Below are 13,820 nucleotides of genomic sequence, written 5' to 3'. Positions count from 1 at the left end.
TCCTATACATGGGGTGCTACTGGTCCTGCCTCTGAAAACACCACAGCCGAGATCGGCAAAGACCGCCCAGTGCATAAACTCCCGCCGAAGAAGCAGGAAAAGATGAGGGCAAAGGGGATTAACCCGGTTCTCAAGGCAAAGATGAACGAAGCGACCAAGCGAAAACGGGGTTTCTGGGCCAAGGTCTGGATGCTATCGTTCGGGGGCGGTTGGATCAAGTAACTGCGTCGTCATTCTTCACTGGTAGGACCTACTTTATCGAACCCAATGGAAATAGTCAACTTACGCTGCTGTCACGCTTTGTGCTTTGAAGTTGCATTGCCTGTGGAGTGGTGGCCTAAAACTCGTAATTCGTGTCTCAGCAGTCAGCACAGCCTGACGCCGATCTCTTCCTCGCAAACCTGATTTACAACCAATTGTATCCCTAATGTAGGGCTTTCCTTTTTATATCGCCTGAGACACCCCTTATACTCGCAATGGTCATGCCGACATACGAGGTTGGCTTTTTCCCAATGGGACGCCTTGGTTGTGATTCACGTCGTGAGACAGCCAATGGTGCCCTCTACTGGGCACTCTGATGACTTCATTTTTGGGCTTAGACACAGATCTTGCGAATGTCCAAAAATAGTTATTTGAAGCAACTTTTGTCAGATAGTAAAAGCAGTGTATATGAATCACTTCAAGTCCCCCGCGGATTATTCCATTATTCACTGAGTAAGAAAACACCATCACCAAACAATTATCAAGTTCTCTCTCCATTTCAAAGTATCCCGCGACTGCATTCAATACTTTCTGTCACAATTCAAAATGCGTTCTGCTTCTGCCATCGTCGTTGGCCTCCTGTCGCTCACTGCCCTTGCAAGCGCTGCACCAGGCGAGAAGCGCCAGATTGACTCTGTTTCCCTTACCTTCTACGGCACCGAGAATGACTCATGGGGCCAGACCTTCCCTACTGACTTGAACTCTGTTGAAATCGGTAAGGATGAAAGTTCTGTATAGCATGGAGGGTATTTGTTGACAGCACAACAGACAAACCTGCAGTGGTCACCCACATCTACAACCCTGGTGGTGCCATCTGCGTGATATCAGGAACAGAGGGTGGCTCTTGGACCATCCACATTGGCGATCATCAGCTGGACAAGCCCCAGCCTCTGAAGTCGGGATTCTGCGGTGATCTATAATTGTCTAACGGGTGATTACTTTCCCTGTGGGTGGGCTGACTGTGCATTACTGTCAGTTGTGATGTCAATTGGCATTTGGAGACATATGGAAAATCCTTGTTCTGTCTGGATTAGCGTTCTGCTTTCCCATACAGCGATTGGGATAATGCTTAGGGGACTTGGCCTCCTTTTGTTTGTCTTCTTTTGCTACGTCCCCCATACAAATAACAGTCGTCCTCATGGCTTTCTGTAATCTCCTAATAACCCGTTACCAATCAATTGCTACTGTCAATAAAACTAGAACTTTCGATTGCTTGGTGAATAATACTTCAAAACGCCAACGACTGCTCATGGCACCCTCGTCGGGAGCATTTAGTAAAGAATGGCATATTGTAGTGGTAGATTGATATGATGATTCCCTGGGCCAAATATGTTTACAGCTTGGCAAGTCCAGGTAGCTACCTGTGAGAAAGAAGGTATATCACCCTTCCCACTCAAGATCCAGGGTCAGTCCATCCCCAGAGCCTGCGCGGGTTATCGACGAACAATCGCTGTACCTGAGCCTGCGTGCCCGCCCAGTCAAGCGTCTGCTTCAAAATGGCCTCGTCATCGATGTCGCGAAAGTCCTGAGGGACGAGTGGCCCTCCTGGCCCGTTACCCTCTTTGCTCGCGGTGTGAGGCCAATCACTGCCAAAGACCACCATGTCGGGACCGTTACTAATGAGTGTCTCGGCCACGACGCGCAGGTCGCTGTACAGAGGAGCCTCTTTGGAATTCTGATACGGTGCCGAAATCTTGACAAAGAGATGATGATTCTGGACTAGGTCAACCACTTCGCGGAACCCAGTGATGGTGAATGGATCAATAGTGTTTCTTGCATTGTTTGTCCGGGATCCGACCGTCGCATGGGCATAGTGATCAGCGACAACGCGAACACCAAGAGTAGGAATAATAGGGTGCAGAGCCTTGAAAGCCCTAATTGGTATCCAGAGCTGCAGCACCCAGTCGTGAACCCGAGCGATCTTTGCGGCTTTGAGTACATCTGCTGTAATTTCGGCATCGTTTCCAGAATTGCCATAGTTGACTCGGATACCGCGAACCCCGGCGCTGTGGAATGTGCGCAGCGTTCTGTTATCAACCTCTTCTTCCAGGTCGAGGACACACACGCCGAGACAAGTCCCGTTGAAAGAGTGGAGAGCGTCGATGAGGACGCCATTGTTTGTGCCATATACACTGGGCAGGGTTATAACCGCATGCTTGATACACAGGGACTGTTCAAAAGCGGCCGCCTGCCGGCGGGTTGCAGCTTTGGGTGTATAATCTATATTGCTCAAGTCAATATCTGCCCGTGTCTTTTGGGAGTGATCATCCAATCTACCTCTATTCGGGTCCAATGGAAAATTGTCAGGTTCAATGACATGAATGTGCGAGTCCCTGTAGTAACAAGAACAAAGCCTCTGGGTCAGTCATCAAGCCCACTGGCGCTTCAGGGGCCGTACCATGCATTTTCCGGAATCACCAAGCCTGTGCCAGATGTGACAAACGCCATGGTGGAAAGTAGAGAAATCTTGTTATCATTAATCCAATGTGAACGAAGTTCAAGCACAAGGTTACTTACTGCCCATGTGAAACGGATTCCCTTCATTGTCAAATGTGGTTCCGCTTACTTTCAACGTCAGTTTCATCCCCACATTGCCTGACGGTTTTATAGCCTTGCGTACCTTCTAATTTCGGACCGATCCGCGACCCCAGGCCCCAGACTCAGGGGAAACAAGCATTGGAGGAGTACATGTTGAAGACCGTGGGGTTTCGGAGCGTGATACGAAGCGCAGGCGTTGTACAGGGTGGGGGGCGGATATAGCCGACGCGTATGCCGCCCATTTTCATTGCGTTCCCCGCGCAATTCCTCTCCACTTCACCGTTGCCCGCTCTGCTTTCATTTTCTCTTCATAGTCCAATAGCCCCGACCTTGATGCATCAGCACATCGCCGCCTAGAAGCACCTGATGGAGGCGCAACGACGGGCCTCGTCTGCGTCGGGTCCGGCCCGTGCAGACGCACCAACGGCTCCCCCGGCACACATGCGAAATCCCGCTGCCCGAGGTCCGCATCGAAGGCGAGCTCTGGCATGCATTCGGTGCCGACGCCGAAAGGTCCGATGCGATGGTGCTGAACCCGCTTGTTCTAATTGTGCCAAATCCGGGGAGGAGTGTTTTGCAGGGCGCGCTGCATCGGCTGTCTCGAGGAAGTAAGTCGGACAGCTCCCTCGCTGAGATAACGCCTCCTGATTCGCAGCCAAACGGACAGCCGGCTATTCTACTTGGAACAGCGCGTTCGAGAGCTTGAAGGCAAGCAGAGTGTCTTTCCGCTGCTCGAACGAGGCGAGAGTTCGGAGCATGGGTTGAAGCCTCTTGGAGGGTCATGCCCTCTCAAGGAGCTCCAAACCTGATCCTCAAAGGCACTTCTGAGCAAGTTCAAGCTGAAATCCGCTTATTCAACACCAAACTACGACAACGACTGGAAAGGCTCCGTGCCGCAGCTGGAACGCCGCTGGGACAAGCCCAAAAGCCCCGGACCTCCTGGTCTTCATTGTGACGGTGTAAGAGGCGACGGGCGTTATCCGTTCGTCGTGGAGGATATCGCACACATCAGAAATGGCTTTAACGGTCACATGCCCAAGTTCGGGGCGAAGAAATTTTCGCGTTGCCTTCTCCTATGATTCTACAATCCGTGTGTACAATGATGTGAGTCGAGTCAACCGTTTACCATTCGATATCTGATTATCTGACCGTGACCGTCTAGAACGATCACTCGTTACCCTACCGTCCTGGAGCAATGCTGCCGATGGTGCTATGGTCGTTGCTGACTGGTGCCGATATGATATCGATAGCATCAAAGGCTGGCTCGGCTATCCCGACAAATGGAGAGTTTTTGTCGATTCCGCCTGGGATGGCCACTGTTTTTCAATCAGAGGCTCCTGCTGGTGCTGTTGAACAGTCATGATATAGTGATATTGTTCTTACGCAGACGGGTTTATGCGTATCGGGAGTCGGAATTGGCCTCTTCACCGTATTCTCTCATTAACTAGGGCTAGCCACATAATCAAATCTACTGTTAATCACAGGCTTTCTACTCCTCAATAACTTTCCTTCTGTCCTATTTGCATTGAAACCTGAAGCGCGAGACTCAGAGAGAAGGTGTGTCTCCGAGGACATAGTTGTCTGGGAAGCTTTGCCAGCGTCAGCTGTTGTTTGTGCACCTGGGAGGCTTTGACTTACCCCAGCGGATATCGATCGCCATCCAGGCTGGTCGCGTTGACAGCCTCAGTGATGAGCTTGTTTTCTTCTGGGGTGAGCTGAATCTGCGCACTGGCTGTATTCTCTTCCAAGTACTTCATTGACCGCGTGCCTGGGATAGGAATGACAAAGGGCTTTCGTGCAAGCAACCAGGCCAGAGTAGTTTGCGTCGGGGTGATATCCTTGTTCGCGGCCACCTGATGAATAGTTTTGTACAGCTTCTGTATAGCAGGAAAGTTCTCCTCCGAAAATCGAGGCAGCACGCTGAGGAAAAAGTCCTTCGAGACGGTCTCGCGCGTAGGATACCTCCCGGTCAACAGGCCACGGCCGACGGGACTATAGGCAACGACTGCGACGCCCAGTTCGCGACAGGTCTCCAGCAGGCCAATCTGGGGATCTTCAATATCCAAGGCAATAGGACTATACTCCACTTGTACGGCGGCGATGGGGTGGACGGCGTATGCGCGACGCAGCGTATCAGCGGAGACCTCGCTCAGGCCAAGATGCCGAATTTTGCCTTCCCTGCAAACTCTAGTCAGTTCGGGTTCGGGGGCAAAAAGGTATCGTCTGCTTACTTTTGGAATTGCGCCATCGCCTCGACGGTCTTCTCGATCGGGGTCTTCCCATCCACGCGATGGGCGTAGTAGAGATCAATGGTATTAGTCTGAAGTCGCTTCAGACTCTTTTCCAGAGCAAGCCTTGCATACTCAGGACTAGTGTCGACCGTTTGCGAAAAGTCCTTGCCCACCTGGATTGCGAACTTGGTGGCCAGGAAGATATCCTTTGCCTTGGTAGGGTTCAGGGCGCGCCAAGTTCCAATGATGTCTTCGCTGTCTTGGTAGATGTCGGCTGTGTCCCAGAACCATTGGCCAATGGCATGAGCACGGTCGAGCAGAGCAAGACGCTCCTCGTCACTGGGGGCTGCGCCGTAGATGCCGCCAATGCTCATTAGTCCGAGGCCAACAGAGGAGACTTCAGGGCCGTTACGGCCAAGGGTCCTGGTTGGAATAGACATGTTGAACGTTGAGAAGGGGGTAGATGGTAACAAAGATTCAGATAAATATAGTGAGTTGTAATTGTAAACGGTTGGATGGTGTTTGAAACATATCTAACCTTGAGCCGATATTTATATTGCGGAAGCCAAGAGCCCTGGAAGGCTTTCGGATCTGCCGGACATACTGCTCTCTTAAACTCCGTCTGATGACATTGTAAATCCAATCTGAATTGGTTTATTGATTGTATTTGCAATGGAATCCAGTTATTTCCGCATCGCCTGGGAGGAGCAGGCGTGTCTATACTGTGGCGCTGGACCCATACAAAAGTACAAAACCGATCGAGTTAAGCGGGCTTCGCAGCCCTAGGCCAATCAGACCAGCAGCAACACGACGCAGCCAATGATCGGACAGTGGGTTTCTTGGCTAATTTTGCTTCTTTGATCTTGCGGAGATCGAGTCTGGCCACTATCATTCTCTTCTTCTGACCCTGTCTGCTGCCTGCTGTCTGCTGTCTGCTGGCCATGTCACCACCATGCCTCTCAAGCGAAAGAAGACTCCCCATGTAAAGTCCGGCTGTCGGACTTGCAAAATCCGTCGCGTCAAATGCGACGAGCAGCGGCCGTCATGCGCCAAGTGCATCAGCTCAGGGAGAAAGTGCGATGGCTACGGAATCTGGTCGACTCCCCCGGTTCGCCCGCCAACACAGCAACTGGCCTACCCTCCTCGGACGCTTCCCAGCTTCAGTCCAGTCGAGAAGCAGTATCTCGATCGCTATAGGAATCTACTGACCGCAAAGCTGGCCCAGCCCTTTGGATCTTATTTCTGGAGCTCCATGGTTCTCCAGCTCTCGCTATCGGAAACTGCTGTGCTGCACGCTGCCATTGCTCTGACGTTCACCCACGAGCTGTTCATGCAACGTCGCAGCTTCAATGAACCTTTTCTTCTGCAGCAGTACAATCGCGCCATAAAAGCGTTGACTTCTAGCACAGTATCCCTCCGCGTGGCCATTGTATCGTGTGTCCTGTTCCTCTGCATCGAGATCCTCCGAGGGGACCCAAATGCAATGCAAATCCATTTCGACTCTGGCACCAGACTGCTGCGCCAGCTTCAGCGAGGCAATCGGGACTGTTTAGTCCTCGTGAAGCATAATCCCGAGGCCTTTGATGACCATCTCGTCGACGTTTTCGCCAAACTGAACCTGCAGTTCCTGATGTTAGGCCACGCATCGCAGCAGAAAGAGGCCTTTGTGCCCTCGTTCCACTACAAGGATCATCTCCAGCTTCTTCCTCGTTTCCCCAGCGTGCGCGAGGTCCAACAGTCCATCAACCCTGTTCTGTTGTCTGTCATCTATCTCATGAAGGAGCGTGAACAACAGACCTTGTACACCGACAGACACCCGCCGCGCCCAAGTGCAGCCCAGCTCCAAAAGCAGAAAGTCCTTCAATGCGCGCTGTCGGATTGGGTTGCGAGCTACGAGAGATCCATCACCGCGCTGTGTACGTCGATCTCATGGACGGAACGGTTCGGTCTCTTGCTACTTCGCGTATACGCCGATGTGTCTACAATCCTATTAGCAACCTGTTTTTCAATCAAAGAAACTGCCTATGACTGCCATCTGTCGCTTTTCGACTCGATCGTCAACCGCTACCAGACCTTTCACGAGGATGAGTACCTCCCCGAAGCCAACAACTGTCCGGCGCATCCTTTCTTCACCACAGATACATGCCTCTTCCCGCCACTCTATTTCACGGCACTGAAATGTCGTAATCAAGGAATACGGCAAAAGGCCATCTCGTTGCTTGAAGAGTATCACCATCTGGAAGGCCCGTGGACAGGGCCCATGGTTGCGGCGGTCGCAAAGCACGTTGTGAGCTTAGAAGAAAAGGACTTTAAAGAGGCTCTTCAATCCTCAACCGATCAGTCTGATCCTGGAACTGGCATAGTCCTCCCCGAGTTCTGTCGCATTCACTGTGTGGAATGCAAGCCCGACGGCGACTCAAAGACCAGCGCCCTGACCTTGCGGCGCTTTCGGCATGAGCTGGGCGAAGCAGGGGGGTGGGCGATCATCAAATCCACAATCGCTCTCACACCCGAATAGAACAGTTGTCTTTTGTTCGGAGGGTGATGTAGTGCTGACTGTGCTGACGTTGGTATACAAACCCCCGGCGAAACTCCCGAGCCAACTGCGGCCCCCAGACTAAATGCCGACCCCGATGGGCTTCGGAGAGAGAAGGCATTGTCGATCAGACAAATCAGTAAGAATTGCAAGATATATATACACATCCAGATCAAAGCAGAATAGTCATTCCAAACCACACCCATCAAATCCAGTCCTGTCAAGATGAACCCCGTCAACACCAAGCCCTACCAGCTCCCCGCCGACGCCATCTGGTTCGGTGAGTCGTCCCTCTCTTCAATTTTGTTGTATGCCATGTCTGATTCCTTACAGTGACCGGGTGCTCGAGCGGAATTGGCCGTGCGATTGCGACTCATGTCGCCGCCCAGCCTGGCCACCGTCTGATTGCGACTGCCAGAGACCCCTCCAGCCTCTCATACCTGGACGACAACAACCCAGCCATCCTCAAGCTTGGTCTCGACGTCACTCAGCCCTCCTCAGTTGATGCTGCGTTCAAGGCCGCTGCTGCTCACTTTGGCGACAGCTACTACCTCGACGTTGTCGTCAACAATGCTGGATACTCCCTGTCCGGCGACACCGAGTCCGTCACAGAGCCCGAGATGCACGATGCTTTCGAGACCAACTTCTTCGGCACTGTGCGCGTTACCCTCAAGGCAATCGAGGCGATGCGCCAGTCCAAGGAGCACCGCGGTGGCTTGATCTTCAACATCTCATCGCTGGCCGGCATCTGCGCCTTCCCCGGCCACGCCTTCTACCACGCCAGCAAGTTCGCTGTCGAGGGCTGGAGCGAGTCTGTCGCCCGTGAGGTGCACCCCGACTGGAACAGTAAGTAGACATCTTGCAACGCGTGTTGTCGCTCTATGCTGACCGACCAGTCAACTTCTGCATTGTCGAGCCCAGTGCTGTCAAGACCAACTTCGAAACCACCAGCAAGAAGCGCACTGCCCCCCACGAGGCCTACGCGGGCGCCGACATGCCCGCCCGCCAGCTGGAGACCTTTGTCAAGAAGGGTCTTGCCGCTGGTGTTGGCTTCGAGCCCAGCGCTGTCGCCAACGTGCTGTACCAGGTCGCCAGCCGCAACGAAAAGGTCCCTCTGCGCCTGCCTCTCAGCGCCACGGCCGTCAAGCTCATCACGGCCAAGCTGCAGGGTCAGCTGCAGGAACTGGAGACCACGGCTGAGCTGAGCGCCATTGACGTCGGCCAGGCTCAGTTCAAGGTTTAAGCGTAGTTCTCTTTTCTTAGTTCGCTGGTAGTACTAGGTCGCGCTGCAATGATTGACATCTCATGAACACTTTTTATGCCTTTGCGTATTGTAAGCTTTCTTAAACCAATTCATGCTTAATTGAGAAATTTCCTTGTGATTTTGTCTTGCAATTTGTCCCTGGTCTTCAGCGTATGCGACCGTGTTGTCTAGACTTTAATCCTGCACCAGTACGACCTTCACGCCACGGTCGCAAATCTCACACACAAGTGTTTTGATAGGAAGATAGAAACATATATAATATTATAATCGTGTATATCATTAATCTAGCCAAGATATATTTATAGTCTACCACAATCGCTTCCATCGGACCTTCATGTCTCGATCAGGGGGAATGCCCACGGCGCCAATGTACGATTGATCATTCTGCGCTGGACGATCAGACTTGGAGCCATCAGGATGTATCCATTCAATCAGTTCAATCTCGAATCGAGTGACCAAAGCAGCTATCGTCATCAAGATTTCCTGCTTGGCGAAGACGCGCCCAGGGCAGATCGACGGACCACCACCTGCAACAGTTAGCCAGGAATTAGGGCTACAGCATACAAGAAAACGTACCAAATGGGAAGAACGAAGTCGTCCGACCAGCCATTGTAAATTCGGTCTTGCCATTCTCATGCTTCAGGTTTCTGCCCGCCCAGAACTTGGAGGCAGGATGGCCCTCTGAGCCCCAGACTGCCTCGTTGTACTGTCCGATCTGGCTGGGGGCTTGGATGAGCGAGCCCGGCGTCAGAAGGTGTCCATCCAGCGTGATGGGCTGGGTGACTTCGCGAGTGACATTAATCGAGACATGCAGACGGAGTGTCTCGATATAAACAGACTGCAACAGGGGCATGGAGAGCAGCTTCTGGGGGTTGAAGACGCGCTCTCCAGTCGCAGGGTCAACTGTACTGGCAGCCATACACTCCTCGTGAACTGCTTTGTACAGCTCAGGATCTGCGATGAGCTCCATCAACGCCCAGGTCGACAAGGGGACTGAGTTTGCATTCGTGCCAAAGATAAAGGTCGCAACCATGCCGGCGGTAGTCTCTAGCGACAAGTTCTTCTTTGCCCAGCCGATGAGCTCGCGAGCCATCCTCGAGCCATAGTGAGGCTCCCATTCAGCGTCAGTATCAGGCCCATTCCAGTCAAACTCCTTTTCAGCTGAATCGATATAGCGACGACACATTCCGTGGAACTGCTCGCGGATCTGCCATGGCTTGGGATTCACCCATCGAGGTAACCCCCACATGAGACGCGGTGCCAGACGAGCAAACTCCCACATTGCTGGCCAGAAGTCCGGGTTGAGCTCGACGATGCGAGGACCCATCAGGGCAACCAGCGCTGCTTCGGCCATCTCGCTCTCGAAGAACTCGCTCAGTCGGATCTCCGTCCACTCGCCAAGAGGCTGCTTGGTCAGGCGCTCCGAGAAGAGCTCAAAGTACTTGTCGCTCAGCGCATTGGCATGATCGGTCCGTTGCAGGTACTCCGAGTATACATGGTGCTGGCCGTGCCAGAGTCGCGGTTGTCCAGGCTTGACATCGTGTCCTGGCACTGGATTCTTGCTTCGTCCAGATTTGTCTTGCTCGAACTTGGTCACTTCGTCCTTTCGGGCTCCCCAGACGTTGGCCATGACCTCGAGGAAGAAGACATCCGGGCTGATGCTATGCGACGGTCGATTGATGGCCTGGATGTTCTGTTCGCCAGAGACCATGTAGATCTTCTTCGGTCCCAGTCGAAACTTGATGATTTTGCTGTTGCGCTGCGCAGAACTATATTCCGTCAGCATCATCCCAGCGATAGCATGGTAAGCTCCAAACGTACGCGACTCGTTGTAGGAAGCCGTGCATGTCCGTCATGTACTGATATGTGTTGGCAATCATTGAACCACCAAGCGAAGGCGGTTCTTTTGCGCCTGTCGCTGTCCATCGCTGGACGAGGACGGCGAGGGCGACACATGCTGCGATCCCCCAAACGAGGGGGCCAAGTTGAGTGACCATTTTGACAATATCCAGTGTCAAATGTAACGTTAGTAATGCGGTTATTCATTTCGACTCTATCCTTATGTAGTCAACATCTTTCTGGCCCCCAGGGGCTGAGAGCAGCAGCGCCGATCGTTCGGAGGAATCCTCATAATGGCCGATCTTTTCCTCCGACGCAACGTATGATTCCAACACCTCGGAGCTGGAACTGGTACTGGTACGGGGGCTGCAATGTAGTTCAAGGTGCTTATTACTGTGGCCGGGGAAGTGTTGAAGCTGATCATTCAAGATCGAGTTCGCCCAACCCTTGCATATACACATCCACCTTGACATTCTATACAGCCACCAACAACAATGGCACCACCCACACAAACAGCTATCGTCCAGACAGACAAAGACTCAACGACAGATATTCCACTCACTATCAGTCGATCGGTCCCAATCCCCCAGCCGCAGTCGGAGCACCATGTCCTCGTGCGCGTGCTGGCCGTCGCGCTGAACCCCAATGACCACAAAATGGTGACCCATTTCAACACGGCCGGCAGCATAGCAGGATGCGACTTCTGCGGTATAGTCGCCAGCAACAATCCATCCTCAGGGCTGGCTGAGGGCACGAGGGTCTGCGGTGCCTTGTTCCCCTACAGCCCAGGAGACCCCGACAACGGATCCTTTGCGCAATTCTGCGTCGTCGATGCCCGCTTGCTTGTTAGAGTCCCCGATAGCTGGAGTGATCTGGAGGCTGCATCGCTTGGGGTTGGCTGGTCGACCATCTCTCTCGCTTTCTCTGATCCCAACGCCCTGAACCTGGAGGGTCTCCCTACCAAGCCTACTCATCAGGCAAAGGAGCCCGTGCTGGTCTACGGCGGTGGCACGGCATCTGGTACTCTGGCTTGTCAGCTCTTGCGCTTGTATGTCGGCCCTCTCTCAATAAACCCCGGATAGGTGCCTAACAATCATGTATAGAATGGGCTACACGCCGATCGCAATCGCCTCCAACCGGTCTGCCGAACTCGCGACAGAGTATGGAGCGGCCGGAACAGCGTCTTACGCTGCAAAGGACTGTGTTGACACCGTCAAGTCGCTGGCTGGCAAACCCATCCGTCGCATCCTCGACTGCATCACAGACGCCGAGTCTGCCGCCATTTGCTACAGCGCAATGGCTCGCACGGGCGGCACATACGCCTGTCTGGAAGAGTGCCCCGAGGCATGGCGGACTCGCCGCATCGTAAAGGTCAAGGAGGTCATGGGGTTCCAGATCCTCGGTGTCGATGTCAACTTGGGGGATTCGACATACACACGACTGGCCGATCAGAAGCTCTTCGCCATCGGGACACAGTGGGCTCGTGAGATCCAGGCGCTGATGGAGAGTGGCCAGCTCAAAGCACACCCGTTGCGCGAGCTGCCAGGAGGGTGGGATGCGATCATCGAGGGCTTGGAAATGCTACGGAAGGGCGAAGTGCGCGGGCAGAAATTGGTGGTCGAGATTCCCCAGAATTAGTCTCTAAATATCAACTATGCGTGATCTATCGATTTGCATTGAGCCCAAAAGTCCTTCTTCCACGCGTTGACCAGCGCCGTCACTGTAGGATTGCCAAAGGGAGCCTGCTGCGTCGCAAAGAAACCAGCAACCCTCAGCTCTCTGTTTACCCACCACACAATGTTCGAAGCTCCTCCCCAGCCCAGCATTCCCTTTGGCTGTCCGATCTCAGCGACATCCCCGACGGTCAATATGCCACCCAATCCATGGTTGATCGCGTCCTCGGCAATGGGGCCAGACACGGTGTCCCATGCAGGACGCAGCCCCAGGAGCTGCTGCACGGGGGCAGACTTGGGCTCCAGCTGGGGGGTAAACATGTCTGCAATAGTCGCAGGACTGAGCAATTTGGGCGAGTCAGAAATTAGATCTGCCAGGACTGCAACATAATCCTTCGCAGTACAGGACAGCCCGCTGCCCCCGTCCTGATCCTCAGGGTTGTCAAAGGCCCAAGTGTTGTTTGGCTGAAGACGGCCATCGGGGCCTCGCATGGCGCCTCCCATCACGCGGGCATTGTACTCGGGGTGACGAGCAATGTTGAAGCGCGGGAATGGGGCAGAGAGACCGAGCTTCTTCCAGATGTTCTCGACCATGTATTTTTCCAGCGTGATGCCACCGTTCAGCCGGCTGACGACGACGCCAGCCCAGTCCAGACTGCACCCGTAGAGCCAGCCAGTTCCGGGCTCGAAGACTAGCGGCATTTCGTATCGCTCGGTGACGCGCAAGGAGGGCTTTTCCCCGGCCGCGGTTCGAGCCTCTGCTCTGAGCCGGAGCAGTCTGTGTGTGAATCGGTAGCCGAAGCCGGAGGTGTGCGTCAGAAGGTGTCGCGCGGTAATGGGGGTCTTGCTGGACTCATGAACAAACTCTGAGCCCTTGACGTCCGTCAGGATCTGCTTGTTCGCAAGCTCGGGGACGATCTTTCCTAGGGGCTCGTCCAGGCCGATGAGGCCCTTGTCGATACATTGGAGCAGTGCGATACTGGTAATGAGTTTTGTTGCACTGGCGACCTTGAGGACAACATCCTCGCGGAGAGGGGAGGCGTTGGGCTCGAGGGAGTCGTAGCCGGCGACCTTGCTGTAGATTTCATTGCCTAGACACGTCAGCCGGCGTCGCATACCGATCACAGACACATACCCTTTCCGTCCACGCATTTGAAGATGGCCCCGTGGACCTTCGGGTTCTCCCTGTTGGTGTAATCGGCAAGGAGAGCATCGAAGTCGGCCATCTTGCTTGTCTAGGTCCAGGTCCAGGTCAGAGAAGGATTGCAAAGACAGCCAGGGCGGGGTAGCAAGAGTCTGCAATCAGGCTCAAAGGCTTGTTCAGACAAAGAAAGACTCAGTGTCCAATCAGTGCGCATTCGGTGGGTTTCGGGCGTTTCGGGAATATGCGCTGCTCTTTATATTTGGGGGCCATTCGGGCTGCCGAGCCTTACTCTCTTCAGTATATGTACATACAACAAGGCCACCATGGCCTGCCT

At 53.6% G+C, this 13,820-nt stretch overlaps 9 protein-coding genes across 9 annotated transcripts; 4 read left to right on the top strand and 5 right to left on the bottom strand.

Moving 5' to 3' along the window:
- Positions 1-807: 807 nt before the first annotated feature.
- Positions 808-1,181, top strand: BDV17DRAFT_296488 (uncharacterized protein; the record flags this gene model as incomplete). The annotated part of the gene is made up of 2 exons (XM_073763305.1): positions 808-976; positions 1,030-1,181. 2 exons carry the CDS (start codon positions 808-810, stop codon positions 1,179-1,181), a joined length of 321 nt encoding a protein of 106 aa, XP_073610151.1.
- Positions 1,182-1,654: 473 nt separating this feature from the next.
- Positions 1,655-2,709, bottom strand: BDV17DRAFT_285519 (uncharacterized protein; the record flags this gene model as incomplete). Its single annotated transcript, XM_073760726.1, has 3 exons — positions 1,655-2,481; positions 2,539-2,594; positions 2,660-2,709. 3 exons carry the CDS (start codon positions 2,707-2,709, stop codon positions 1,655-1,657), a joined length of 933 nt encoding a protein of 310 aa, XP_073610150.1.
- Positions 2,710-3,037: 328 nt separating this feature from the next.
- Positions 3,038-3,698, bottom strand: BDV17DRAFT_246224 (uncharacterized protein). The gene has a single exon (XM_073756048.1). It carries the CDS (start codon positions 3,580-3,582, stop codon positions 3,097-3,099), a length of 486 nt encoding a protein of 161 aa, XP_073610149.1. The 5' UTR covers positions 3,583-3,698; the 3' UTR covers positions 3,038-3,096.
- Positions 3,699-4,345: 647 nt separating this feature from the next.
- BDV17DRAFT_296486 (NADP-dependent oxidoreductase domain-containing protein) lies at positions 4,346-5,470 on the bottom strand (the record flags this gene model as incomplete). The annotated part of the gene is made up of 3 exons (XM_073763304.1): positions 4,346-4,388; positions 4,438-4,977; positions 5,031-5,470. The coding sequence occupies 3 exons, from the start codon at positions 5,468-5,470 to the stop codon at positions 4,346-4,348; spliced, it is 1,023 nt and encodes a 340-aa protein (XP_073610148.1).
- A 471-nt stretch (positions 5,471-5,941) lies between these two features.
- BDV17DRAFT_246215 (Zn(II)2Cys6 transcription factor) lies at positions 5,942-7,847 on the top strand. Its single transcript, XM_073756047.1, has one exon. It carries the CDS (start codon positions 5,983-5,985, stop codon positions 7,546-7,548), a length of 1,566 nt encoding a protein of 521 aa, XP_073610147.1. The 5' UTR covers positions 5,942-5,982; the 3' UTR covers positions 7,549-7,847.
- On the top strand, positions 7,671-9,041 carry BDV17DRAFT_246213 (uncharacterized protein). The gene is made up of 3 exons (XM_073756046.1): positions 7,671-7,846; positions 7,900-8,412; positions 8,463-9,041. The coding sequence occupies exons 1-3, from the start codon at positions 7,792-7,794 to the stop codon at positions 8,807-8,809; spliced, it is 915 nt and encodes a 304-aa protein (XP_073610146.1). The 5' UTR covers positions 7,671-7,791; the 3' UTR covers positions 8,810-9,041.
- Positions 9,042-9,136: 95 nt separating this feature from the next.
- On the bottom strand, positions 9,137-10,836 carry BDV17DRAFT_301898 (cytochrome P450; the record flags this gene model as incomplete). The annotated part of the gene is made up of 3 exons (XM_073764338.1): positions 10,652-10,836; positions 9,407-10,599; positions 9,137-9,357 (listed from the first exon to the last, which is right to left on the bottom strand). Exons 1-3 carry the CDS (start codon positions 10,825-10,827, stop codon positions 9,137-9,139), a joined length of 1,590 nt encoding a protein of 529 aa, XP_073610145.1. The 5' UTR covers positions 10,828-10,836.
- A 308-nt stretch (positions 10,837-11,144) lies between these two features.
- BDV17DRAFT_301896 (zinc-binding alcohol dehydrogenase family protein) lies at positions 11,145-12,307 on the top strand (the record flags this gene model as incomplete). The annotated part of the gene is made up of 2 exons (XM_073764337.1): positions 11,145-11,717; positions 11,773-12,307. The coding sequence occupies exons 1-2, from the start codon at positions 11,164-11,166 to the stop codon at positions 12,305-12,307; spliced, it is 1,089 nt and encodes a 362-aa protein (XP_073610144.1). The 5' UTR covers positions 11,145-11,163.
- A 14-nt stretch (positions 12,308-12,321) lies between these two features.
- Positions 12,322-13,568, bottom strand: BDV17DRAFT_285513 (serine hydrolase domain-containing protein; the record flags this gene model as incomplete). Its single annotated transcript, XM_073760725.1, has 2 exons — positions 12,322-13,433; positions 13,478-13,568. 2 exons carry the CDS (start codon positions 13,566-13,568, stop codon positions 12,322-12,324), a joined length of 1,203 nt encoding a protein of 400 aa, XP_073610143.1.
- Between the last annotated feature and the right edge of the window lie 252 nt (positions 13,569-13,820).

This window comes from Aspergillus undulatus (genome assembly GCF_047715775.1).
Source record: "Aspergillus undulatus strain CBS 261.88 unplaced genomic scaffold BDV17scaffold_95, whole genome shotgun sequence".
Lineage (NCBI taxonomy): Eukaryota > Fungi > Ascomycota > Eurotiomycetes > Eurotiales > Aspergillaceae > Aspergillus > Aspergillus undulatus.
The sequence above is the reverse complement of the archived record's forward strand: the minus strand, read 5'-3'. Positions and strand labels throughout refer to the sequence as shown.

What these genes read in the sequence shown, in the direction of transcription:
- BDV17DRAFT_246213 (XM_073756046.1), top strand. Translation starts at nt 7,792, where the DNA reads ATGAACCCCGTCAACACCAAGCCCTACCAGCTCCCCGCCGACGCCATC. An exon ending in CGCCGACGCCATCTGGTTCG is followed by an intron (nt 7,847 to 7,899) that starts GTGAGTCGTCCC and finishes GATTCCTTACAG; the next exon opens with TGACCGGGTGCTCGAGCGGA. An exon ending in GGTGCACCCCGACTGGAACA is followed by an intron (nt 8,413 to 8,462) that starts GTAAGTAGACAT and finishes CTGACCGACCAG; the next exon opens with TCAACTTCTGCATTGTCGAG.
- BDV17DRAFT_246224 (XM_073756048.1), bottom strand. Translation starts at nt 3,582, where the DNA reads ATGACCCTCCAAGAGGCTTCAACCCATGCTCCGAACTCTCGCCTCGTT.
- BDV17DRAFT_246215 (XM_073756047.1), top strand. Translation starts at nt 5,983, where the DNA reads ATGCCTCTCAAGCGAAAGAAGACTCCCCATGTAAAGTCCGGCTGTCGG.